Source organism: Rhinatrema bivittatum, chromosome 2 (assembly GCF_901001135.1).
Source record: "Rhinatrema bivittatum chromosome 2, aRhiBiv1.1, whole genome shotgun sequence".
In the NCBI taxonomy this organism is placed as follows: domain Eukaryota; kingdom Metazoa; phylum Chordata; class Amphibia; order Gymnophiona; family Rhinatrematidae; genus Rhinatrema; species Rhinatrema bivittatum.
Genome location: NC_042616.1, coordinates 344,935,330 through 344,947,686, shown reverse-complemented (window position 1 = coordinate 344,947,686; position 12,357 = coordinate 344,935,330). Strand labels below are relative to the sequence as shown.

Genomic DNA, 12,357 nt, shown 5'->3' with positions numbered 1-12,357 from the left:
GAGAGAGTTGATGGATGTCAGGCAAGTTTCCCAATATTGCAGGGTTTCAGTGAGGGATTTCCGAATGGGAATGAGTATTTGTACGTCATCTGCATATAAGAAAAATTTTAGTCCTAGTTTAGAGAGTAAGTGGCAGAGTGGGAGTAGATATATATTGAAGAGGGTGGACGATAAAGAGGAGCCTTGTGGTACGCCTTGTGTGAGGGGAATGTGAGCGGATTCAAAATTATCAAGTTTGATAGGGGTTGTGTTTGATGGGGGTTGTGTTAATGTCCCTGTTAGCTATTTTATGAAACCATATAGATGCTTTACAGAGAGCACTAGGTTGAACCACTACACTTTCAGGTGGAGAGAAAACCTCTTTTTGTTTAAAAAAAAAAATGAACTGGCCTTGTAGCTCAGGTCATTGCACTGCTTGGTGGAATGCATCATACTCAGTTTGCTGTCTGACAGGGTCAGCTGGGCTTGGGCATGCTGTGCAGATGATGCCCTTGAGCCCGGGGAGGGAGGGAAGATGGTTGCCACTATTTGACAGCCATAGAGCAGAACTGAAAGATTACCTCAGAGTTGATGGTTTTCTCACCCTTAGTGCCGATAAGGCTGCCCTGTTCTGCTGCTGCTCTTGCAGTCTTACAGGCCGTTGCAATACCATGCGCTGGCCACAGTGCATAGCTCAACACACTCAACAATTTGTACGCGCATTTTGCACACGTATCCATAAGCCCCGATGCAAAACCTCGGACTTATCACATGTAAATTCATGATGATAAGTCTATTACCTATTTCCTCCCCATGCAAAAAAAAAAAAAAAAAATGTGCAGCCGACATGCACATTTTAACCCGCAAAAATTAACACCTCACCGAAGCAGGCGTTAAATCTTGAGGAGCCCAAAAAAATTACAGAAAAGCAGAAAATACTACTTTTCTGTTCCTTTTTCAGTTTCTCTGACTTAATATCATTGCAATATTAAATTGGAGGAACCGAAATAGGAGAATTAAAAAAAAAAAAAAAAAAAAAAAAGTATGCTGGCGGTCAGGTTAAGAAAAGGGATGCTCAATTAATGAGCATCCATTTTCCTAACCTGTGGCTGTGCAAAGGTTAGGGAAACGGATGCGCATAAAAATGAATTTCTATTTTCCTAACCGGCTGACAGACACCTCTCCTGGGCACCCGCTGCTGAGGAGGCACTAGGGGTGCACAATTTCCTCTAGCACCTCCTTTTTACCATGGCACCTGGGAGAAGTAGATCACGTGCGATGAGAGTAGGCGTTCAATCATGAGCGCCTATTTTGAACGCACGCCGATATTGCATCAGCCTGTTAGTTGGAGGGAATGGGGGTTGTATAATAAGGGCAGCATGGGAGGGATAAAGACATTTTTTTAAAAATATTTATTCAATTTTAACATTTAATAATACAAGATCAATCTTGGTTAGGAAAAACATTTGGGAGGAAATCATAAATTCAAATTAAACTTAATAATACCAAACGATTACATCCACAATGCTGTTATTCAGTCCTAAATTATAAGGAGACAATTTAGACAAAAATTCAAAGAAAATTATCTTATATCAATAATGTACCATGCAACGTACTTTGCATATTGTAGTGCTCACTGCACATATGGAACCTACGGAGTCTCCAACTCAGGGTCCCCCACTTGTGTTTTATCACTCAGAAAATTTAATAATTGAGGAGGAGTATAAAACACAAAGGACTTACCCTTGTATCCTACACAACATTTACATGGATACTTAAGGCAATAAGTTGCCCCTATTTGGAGAACCTTTGCCTTAAGTAGAAGAAATTGTCTTCTCCTCTTTTGTGTTAATTTAGAAAAGTCTGGGTAGACTCTTATAGCTAAAGTCAGAAATGGTTCCAACCTATGTTTAAAAAATAAGCAAAACACCCAGTCACGATCAGTCTCAAAAACAAAAGTGGTTAATAATGTAGCACTCTGCACCATATCACTGTCAGATGTTTCCAAAATTTTGGAAACATCCAAACTAGTTTCTAACTTATCCATAACCTGTGCTCCCTCCCGCTCTTCCTGTTGTGCTCCTCTTTTATACATTGGAATATAATAAATCTTGGCTAACGGTGGTATTGTGTTTTCTGGTACTTTAAGAACTTCAAGTAAATATTTCTTGAACATTTCTTTAGGTGATATATGTGGCAACATTGGAAAATTAACAAAACAAAGATTTTTCTTTCTATTAGCATTTTCTAAATTCTCCAATTTCATTTGCAGTATTTGATTTTCTTTTATCATTGCTTCTTGTACCAGTTTTGTGCTATCTAAATCTCCTTTAATTTTCTCTAGATCTTTTATTTCTTTATCCTTTCTCAACTCCATGTTAATTATATTTACCTGTAATTTATTCACTTTTTCTATAACAGGATTAACTTGGGCTACTACAGAATTTTGCAAACTCACTATAGCTTCCATTATTACATCCAGTGTAACTACTTCAGGTTTACTTATCTGTGGGACACTTATTTTAGGCAAATAAACAGAGTTGTCGATCTTTGTTGGAACCTGGTGGGGACTTCCTTGTACCAAATTCAGTGAGGTGGTCTGTCCTGGACGGACTTCCACCGGACTTTCCATCTCAGACAAATCCAAGGGCTTTGGGCCTGCTAGTGGAGACCCTAACTCTGCGACTTCCGCAGGTGGGCCCTCCCTCCAAGGCCCATGGGCTCTGGATGTGGCCGGATTTACAGGTGGTTCCCTTTGGATCGGGGATAAAGATGTTGACAGGTCCGATGGAGAGACCTCAGAAATAAATTCAAGGGGCCCCTCCACCTGCGCCACTTCCGATCTTAATGTACGTTGCACGTGGGTGTCCATAGGTCCTTTTATAGAAGTGCCAGGGATAGTGGCAGGCTCAATTCTCTCCTTGGCTCTTCTTTTTCTTACAGAATGAGGCATAATTTAAACAGGCAAAACAACTCAGAACCTGGCAAACTCCCACGTAAAGTACAATCTGTTCTTGACTCCTTATTGGGGGAGATGGAGTAATAAGAGGGTTACTTACAGTTATGAAGATAGAGCAGAACCATTCAAAATCCTCTCAAATCCGACACAAAGCCGCACTAAGCCGCGCGCCCCATATAAAGACATTTTTATTTGTGTTTGTGCCTTGTAAAATTAAAGTTCAGTCAGCCAATACATTTCAGTGGGGCTTTATGACAAATTTCTCTTTCTTGCATTTTACAGAATGTCTCTTAAGATAGCGTTTGAAAGCTGGCCAACCCAATGGGCAATGTACGAATTGTCTGAAATTAGTGTGTGACCACAAAACCAAACTGATCTGGATTAGAAATGAATGGTGACAATAGTAAACTTTACCATCTGTCTTTCTCCTTTTAGATGGAAATTCCTTTTGCTGGCATTATAAACAAATATATTGCCACTCAAGGTCCACTTCCGCATACCTGTGCCCACTTCTGGCAGCTAGTCTGGGAACATGGTTTATCACTGATCATCATGCTAACAACCCTCACAGAGCGAGGACGGGTGAGTGTCGATGTTAAGTCTCTAATGGAGTTTACAGTTCTATGCTATAGTACTGCAAAGGTAGATTTTAACACCTGTGTGTCGGCGTCCATGTGCGCATGGTTCCCGGCGTGTGCACATGGATGCGCCAATTTTATAACATGCAAGTGTTGACACGTGCATGTTATAAAATCCGCTATCCACGCACACAGTTGCTGAATTACGTGCATAAGTGGAGGGGGGGCGATTTTACAACCTGTGCGGCAACGGCCTTTTCCCCGGTTCCCTCCCAGTCCGCTCCAATAAAGGGAACTTCCTAAATCCCCTACCTAACCTGCCTCCCTTTTCCCCTACTAACCCCAACTCCTAAAACCCCGCTAACTACCCTACATTTTTTTTGTTTTTGTACTTACTCGCAGTCCAGAGCAGCAGCAACTTGTGTGGTCCAGTCGGCTTCCGGCGTATGCTTCAGGGGGACAGTGTCTAAGGGTGCTGTCCCAGCCTGCCCATGCCTCGCCCATACCCTGCCTCCCGCCTGCTCCTTTTTCCAAAACCCTTTCTTCTGTGCATACGGGCAGATATGCACATGGCTGCGGGAGTTTTAAAATCCCCGCGGTGCGCACGCATCCCATCCATCTGCGTATCTGCCCGTTTCGGCATGCACCGGGCTTTTAAAATTCAGCCTTTTATGAGGACAAAGATTCTGCATGTCATGTTTTCTTAGCAGGATGGGTTTATGGGGTAGGACTATATCAAAATTTATCTTTGAGTAATTATGTAGCTAAGCAGTGAATAAGGCCACCACGTCTTTGAAAACTACCGGTAATTATTGGTGTACTCATTGGCATTTATCATATGTGGCATGTGGCTGATGTCACTTTGCTACAACATACCGCTACAATATGTTGTGTCTTAAGATATGTTACAAAGCCTTGACCTTTGCTCTTTGAGGTTAGTCACATGCTTCCTCTTGGAAATTGATTGAGATCAATTGGTCATGGATTGTGTGTTCAGATTGTAGTAATGTACAATTTTTGTCCCCCGATTTCATTTTGTCTTAGCATAATAAGTAAATTATATATTTACTTCCTGTGTTAGAATAGAAATTAAAAAGCAACCAGGCTTTCCATTTCATCCTGCTACACCAGTTCAGTCCAAATAGGGTGAGTATGTTCCCCCACCAACAGGCAGAGCCTACTGATTTCTCCTGTGACATCATCACCACTATGTGTAGGTGGTGCAGTACAGTGAGAACCCAGTATTCTTTGCTTCCAGCAGATGGTGGGCTCTACTGGTGCAGCAGGATTCTTGAGAAGGCACTGAAGCTGTTTTGGGCCAGGCTGATGATGCACCAGTTGTGCCAGGGGCTTGCAGTTCCAGAGGGGCTATGGTCAATCCTGGAGGGGGGGATATCTCTCTCTCAAAATAAATAAATAAAATAAAAGGCTGTTGAGTAAGAGTTCCTTTCTTGGATCTATGAGTAAGAGCATTCTCTGCTTCCCCCCTTCCCCCCCCCCCCCTCCCAATCCTCCTCCCTTCCACCTCTCCTGTTTCAGGTTTAGGCTGAAGGGAAAAAAGAGGACTGCTTGTGCAGCAGTACTGTGGAGCTATTTTTAGTCAGCAGGCTCCTGTTCAGAGGTGAAGCTCTGGGCTTTGGGAGCATTTTCTCAGGCTTCTTTTCCCACAAATTGAACCTGGGGTGGGGTGGCCAACTGCGATGGAAAAAGAGTTGTGGCCATCGCTGTGAGGCTTGCGGCTGCAGGAGAGCCATGTCCGCAGTGGGCCTCCTTTGTTTGGCCTGTGTCATAGCCAGGGAAGTTCTTGGGGGAGTGTATTTCAGCTGTGGCTAGCAGATCCAGTGCTCCCCTGGCCTGGGGGGGGGGGGGGTGTGTGTGGAGGTTCTCCAGGCCTGATCATTAACTGAGGAGGCTCAGGAAGAGTCCTCTAATGCCATGGTTTTGGCGGGCACGGTGGCTGTTTTAGGCCATGTTCCTGCCGCTGTATCTTCTAAGCAGTAGGTGGGGGGAGGGAAGTATCTCAAGCTGCTTACTCTTGGGGAAATGTGTGGGGGCTACCAGCTGCCTTATTGGACTCCATTGCCATGCCCCATGGACTCAATGCGGTGTATCTAATACCCGGCTACCTCCTGCACATAATAAACAGGAGTATTTAACTAGTGGAGATGAGTTGCTGCAGACTGTATATCAAGCTGCTTACTCTTAGGAAAGTGTGTGGGGGCTACCAACTGCCTTGTAAGTCCAGCGGGCTGAGAAGAGAGGATGCTGAACCTCGGACTCTATTGCCCCGCCCTCTCGAGTTGACGTGACATATTTAAGACCACCTACTTCTTACATGTCATCAGCAGGAGTGTTTAACCAGCACAGACAAGCCACTGCTGAAGCTCACTGAAGAGGTGAACCTAAGAGGGTTGGCCCCTTAGGGAGCCTCTTTTGGAAATATGATGATGGAGAATTTTAGTGAAATAGTATGGGGAAGGATAGAAATGGGAGTGTCGGCAGTAGATTTAATAGGAGAGGGTGAAGAGAATTATTAGAGCAGAAATGTGTAGGGGTTCCAACTTTGGTCGGTAAACAGCCTTGTTAATCCGGACTTGGGTGATTTACAAATCTGTTTGCATGTTTTGTAATGCAGCAGCTCATTATTTATGAATTTAAAAAACTTGCTTGTAGAAGACTATGCTCAAATGTTTACTAGGGAGAGTTGTCAAAAATTGTGAAAGTTTTTTCACATGAGGAGCTATATGCAGGAAAAACATGCAAAAACCCTGAAATGTTGCCGTTTTTGCATGTTTTCACACACAGCTCCTCTTGCAAAACATTTGGCAAATTAGTACGTGAGCTTCTTTGTGCCAATAGACCTTCAAATTGGAGTAATAATTCAGCAAATGAAGTAATGTTCTAATTTTGTTTGAGCAAAACCAGCACTTACTGTTCACTTGCTGCATAAACTTAGCAACTTTATTTGGTGTCCAAATTGCCTTGTGCAGCATGAATGATAATGTTTGTATGACAGATGAAGATATTGACTGTCTCAAATTTGTGATCACAACTTGGGTTCTAATGCTGAAGTCAAAACTTTTTCCCATACTTTTTTTTTTCCTACATAACCAATTTCCATTCCTAGATCAGGTCTTCTGTATGTGGGTCATTTGGGGTTAGGGGGGAGAGAATCATTGTCATCAACAAGGGCAATACCTGATGGACAGATTTTAGAGCCTATGCTATAGGGTTCTGGAAGGGAGCCGGGCTCCCAACCTCAAGTCAATTGCTGAAATTACCAGACTGGAAAGAGCAGGTGTGGTGGTCCTACTAAAATCAAAGAATTGCCATGTGTTTGCAAATGAAGGCACATGATGCTAGGATCGCAGCACTAGTTTCGATTAAACCAGGAGAAAGGAACTAGTAGGCAAAAAACATAGTAAAATCAGTATTTATTTTGCTTAAAATAAAACCTGATAACCTATAAAATCACGCCATGGAGACAATGCCTGCTGATGGTGAGGCTCACAGAGCTCCTCCCTGTGGCATGGCATGGCACACAGCTAAAGGAAGAGACTTTATTGTATGGAAAAAAAAAGTAATGTCCACAGTATTAGCAATATGGAAGTACAGTCCTGGGCAATGGGAATTACCCAGAATCAGACACAGTGGAGATGATCGGTAGTGGCCCTTGGAGCGGGGTACGCCGAGGAAGTCTGTACAAGTTGATGTTGGTAGCGATGCCAAACCCAGAAGTGGTTCTGGGCAAATGGTGAGCAGGAATTCTGTAGGATGAAATGCTCTCACTGAAGAAAGGCGGTAGTGGCCCGTGGATCGGGGTACGCCGTGTAGGGTCCTCAGTGTAGTACTCACAATTGATGGTTCCTGGAGCAGGGTAAGATCTGAGAAGCAGATCCAGCAGCAGACAGGCAGGAAGGCCCTCCGAGGAGCAGATAGCTGAGAATGCAGGGGAGCCCCCGAGGAGTGGGTAAGACCATCCAATTGCCAAGGCTGTAACAGGAACAGGAAGTCCTTGAATGAGCCGAGTACAGCAAGACTGAACTCCTTGCTAACTTGATGAAGGCAAGGGCTAGTTTGCTTAAATACACTAGTGGGTGGACGTCATTGGGTGGGGACGCCCCCGATGTTCCCACTATGACATATTCAAATAAGGCCCGTGCACCCGCACCTTAGGTAACTCTGGGTCCAAGATGGTGACCTGCAGTGCTCACACTATCCCAGGAACGCCGGAGAGGTCGGCATAAGCTGGCAGACACCGCCATTCTTCCTAGACTTGATGGAGCAGGGAAAAAAGAGATGATCATGAGAGGTCACAGCCATCTGCAAGCGACAGGCATAACAGCACCAGATCTGGCCCTTGGCTGCCTTCGAGGTCTTGGCCGCACAGTTGCCGAAGAGCATGGCATAATGCTGCAGGACCCCTGCAATGACCATCTCGTTCTCCTGGCCACTGAACTTGATAGCCCTGAGACGAGGGCATCCTGCTGCCTGGCTGCCAAAAGGGGGTGCTGCTTCCGGAGAGGTGTCCTCCCTTTCCTCATTCTCCTCCCACTCCTCTATCCCCCCCTTCCTCCCCCTGTCCTCTGCCCTCTCTTTTTATTCTTAGCCTGCTGTCCTTCTCCCTCTGTCCTCGCCTTCCTACCCTTCTCTCCTGCCTTTCTTTTCCTGTCCCTAATCCTACTCCTCTTTCTCCTGCCCTTGTCCTCCCGCCTCCTCTCCTCCTCACTTCTCTTCTCTCCTCTCTCCCCAGATCTCACACTTCATTCTCCTCATTACAAATACCAATACTCCTCACACACTCCTCACGCCTCCAGATACACTCCTCCACACTCCACCACCACCACCACTCCTCAACACCAAAAGACAGACAGACAGACTGTACTAACAAACTTTCACTCCAACAAAAGACCAAAGCAAAGGGAAACAGATGGTAACAGAAAACAAGTCAACTCACTCAGTATCATTCTAATGAACCTCCAACTAGCCACCAACAGCACCCTCCTACCTCCTCTCTCCATACACCTGACACACCCTGTTTATATATACAGGAAGCCTGTATATGTAAACTAAAAAAAAAAAAAGCACCATGCAATAATTTATGCTAGCCGCGTAAAATGACGCAGCATGTGCTGAGACGTGTGACACAATGCTCCGTGCATTATTTACCTATGCGATGAGGCAGGCTGGAAATTTTCCTAACCACACCCTTTTTTTATGCAAGAGCTATTTTCGCTATTTATAGCAATTTAATGAATCTAGTTCTAAGTTTGTATCTTATAATTGGAGGGTAAGGTGACTTGCACAAGGCCACAAAGAGCAACAGTGAGATTGAACCCTGGCTTTCCTGGTTCACAGCCCGCTACTCCTATATTAAATAAAAAGAAGCAAGGACATCAAATGCATGAAAGTGTGAATCAAAGGTCAAAGAATACCTTGCTGTCTATGGCATAAATCTGGTGAAACTGAATGGTTCAAAAGTTATTGAGGGGGAGGGAAAAGAGACAGAGAGCTGCACGTACTTGATTTTATAGGGCCAATTATCCGTAGGAAGCTAGGCTAAAAATGCATTATTACATTATTGCTTTTCTAGAGCATTTGCGTAGAAGTAAAAGTATTTTATGCTCACAGAGTACATATGATTGAGTTCCTCAATCACTGCACACAACATGAAAAGTAACTACATATTTATTCTGAAAGTGCAGTTAATAGGTTGTTATTATTTTTCTTAAAAAGAAGCAGATTAGGATGTTGGGTGCAGCAGACTTTGAGGTCCTTATTAAACAATCAAGAATGGCAGTCGAGATATGGCTTTGGAACATAAGAAATACCTTGTTGGTTCAGACTAAGGTCCATCAAGCCAGCATCCTGTCTCTGATAGTGGCCATCTGGGTTGGAAATGCCTAGCAGATCTCATAAACTAGAACTTTTTCCTGTGCGTATTCCCAAGTATAGCAATAGCTTTCTTTAGTTTTATGCACTTTTCTTCCAGGAAATTGTTAAAATCTCTTTTAAACCCTGCTATACTAGTCACTTTGACCCCTATCTCTAGCAACAGATTCCACAGTTTGTGCATTGAGTAAAAAAGTACTTTTTACGATTTGTTTTACATTTGTTGCTTGTTAGTTTCATGCATTGTCCCTTGTTTTATTTATTTATTTATTTATTTAACAGCTTTTCTATACTGACATTATAATGCACATCATATCGGTTTACATCTCAACAGTAGGTGGAAAATACAATGAACAGGGGTGGGAGAGGGACAACAGTAGAAACTCGAGGGCAGGAGGCTCTAGGGGGAGCCTGAAAATTGAACTAGAGAAGTAACAACTCGACAGGCAACATATTTACATGATGCAAATTACTTGGAGCAAGTCAAAGATAACAGAGAAGCAGGAGAAGAGACTAATCGGAGAAAGACTAATCGGAGAAAATTCTTTTTCACTCATCGCACAATAAAGCTCTGGAATTTGTTGCCAGAGGATGTGGTTATTGCAGTTAGTGTAGCTGGGTTCAAAAAAGGTTTGGATAAGTTCTTGGAGGAGAAGTCCATTAACGGCTATTAATCAAGTTTACTTAGGGAACAGCTACTACTATTAATTGCATCAGTAGAATGGGATCTTCTTAGTGTTTGGATAATTGCCAGGTTCTTGTGGCCTGGTTTGGCATCTGTTGGAAACAGGATGCTGGGCTTGATGGACCCTTGGTCTGACCCAGCATGGCAATTTCTTATGAGGGTGAGAAACTTCGTGGAGTTAGTCTGGAAATGCCTGGTGGAAGAGCCAAGTCTTTAGCATTTTCATGAATTTAGTATGGCAAGGCTCCAGGCGGAGGTTTGTGGGTAGGGCATTCCAGTGATTTGGGCCAGCAATTGAGAGAGCACGGTCCCTTGCTGCTGTGAGTCGGGCCTTCTTGAGGGGTGGGACTTGTAGGGTGCCTTTGAGATTTGCTCTAGTGGGGTGGGTGGATTCTGTGGATCGGAACGGTTCGCTGAGCCAAGAGGAATTATTTATTTGGATGGATTTGTATATGATAGTGAGAGTTTTGAATAGGATGCATGATGGGATGGGGAGCCAGTGGAGGTCTTTGAGGATGGGGGTTATGTGGTCCGATTTGCGTGCATTCATGATTATCCTTGCAGTGGCATTCTGTAGTATTTGGACGGGTTTGATGGTGGAGTAGGGAAGGCCAAGGTACAAGGAATTGCAGTAATCCAGCTTGGATGATAGGGTGGATTGGATGATGACGGTTCTGAGATCGTGTGTGTGGAGGAGGGGCTTGAGCTTTTTTATAACATTGAGCTTGTAAAAGCCTTCTTTTAGTATTATATGAAAGAGTAAATAACCATCCTTTATTCACCTGTTCCATCCTACTCATGATTTTATAAACTGTCATATATCCCCTCTCAGCTATCTCTCTTCTAGTTTTGCTATGCCTTTTTTGAGATGGGGTGACCAGAACTGCACATTACACTCTAGGTACACTCTCACCATAGCTCGATACAGAGGCAATATGATATTTTTTGTTGTAATCTCTATTCCTTTTCAGATCATTCCTCATATTTCAATGAACTGTCTACAAGGACTCCGAAGTCCTTTACCCTAGGTAGTGACTTCCAGTACAGAACCCAGCATTGGGTGCCTTAGTTGGAATAATTTTTCCCTATGTGCATCACTTTGCACTTTTCCGCATTAAATTTCATCTGCCATAGCTGTACAGTCTCCTAGTTTCACAAGGCTCTTCTGCAGATCCTCACAATCCATTGCTGTTTTAACAGTGAATAATTTAGTGTCATTTTTGATCCTCACTGCTTGGATTTGGATTTTAGGTTGAATTACTTGCCTTTTTCCAAATCTAAGTGAGTTAACATTTCAGGTATAATAGGTATTTCCCTCCCCCAGAGGTCATTCAACCTAAGTTGATACCTGGGGCAATGGATGATAAAATAACTTGCCAGAGTTCACAAGGAGCATAAGTGGGAGAAGCAGTATTTTGAACCCTGGCTTCCTTAGTTCTCCACCCATTGCTGTAACTACTAGGCTATTCCTCCATTCCTGCTTGATTGTGTGCAAGTATTATTCATATTCACAAATGACCAGCTCTTCTTTACTGAAGAAAAGTGAAAATAAATACAAAACCTCATTTATTTCTATTGCATTTATTCTAGATGTGGGGTTCGAAATATCTGGAGAGCGTCTTCAAATCTTATCTTTGTTCCATTTAAAAAAATAACATTGTGTCTCAGCGAATGTTAAGCAAGGCATATCTCTTGAGGTCTTAGACTCCGGCTTTACAAAATAATTTTATTAAAGATCTTTGATTGGGCAAGAATACAGACTAATACCAAAGTAATTATTGAAGAGATTTTAATCTTGCAAGTATTCAGGTGGGCCTACTTCAGCCATTTATTACAATCCTTCACAGGAGTGCATGTAAGCTGTTTTGGAGTCAGGTTGTAGTACTGCACATGTAATCTAGCAAGACTGTTGCTTGGAGACAGATTTTCCTACTCAGAAAATAAATAATTCAGATTAGCTTTAATTAAAATGACTTATTTTTCTTCATTTTTAATTAGGGAAATAAAGGTTTATATGCATTTCTTAGCTGTTTTGACTCATTCAAATTTTGTATCTCGGTAGAATTTCAAAAGTCAACTCCAAGTACTGTAAAGTTCCACGGAAAATGCTGCAGTACCTCAGACATGGAAATGAGAAGGGGTTTTTGTTTTTTTCTAAGAATGCCCCTAAGATTAGCAGGCATGTTACCAAGAGTTCACTAATGCTATCTCACTGTACTAACCAGTTGGAAACCAGTGTGTGATGCCTCATATATAGATATATA

The 12,357-nt window shown here is 43.0% G+C and overlaps 1 protein-coding gene across 5 annotated transcripts in view; it reads left to right on the top strand.

Annotated features, from left to right (window-relative positions):
* The window catches only part of PTPN3 (protein tyrosine phosphatase non-receptor type 3), a 723,876-nt gene that overhangs the window by 618,449 nt on the left and 93,070 nt on the right, over nt 1-12,357 (top strand). For all 5 annotated transcript variants that reach the window (XR_003854628.1, XM_029589859.1, XM_029589860.1 and 2 more), the window contains one exon: nt 3,374-3,520. Coding sequence is in view for 4 of the 5 variants with exons in the window: in XM_029589859.1 (XP_029445719.1) it covers nt 3,374-3,520 (147 nt within the window). In the remaining variant the exon portion in view is untranslated. The remainder of the gene's footprint in view (nt 1-3,373; nt 3,521-12,357) is intronic.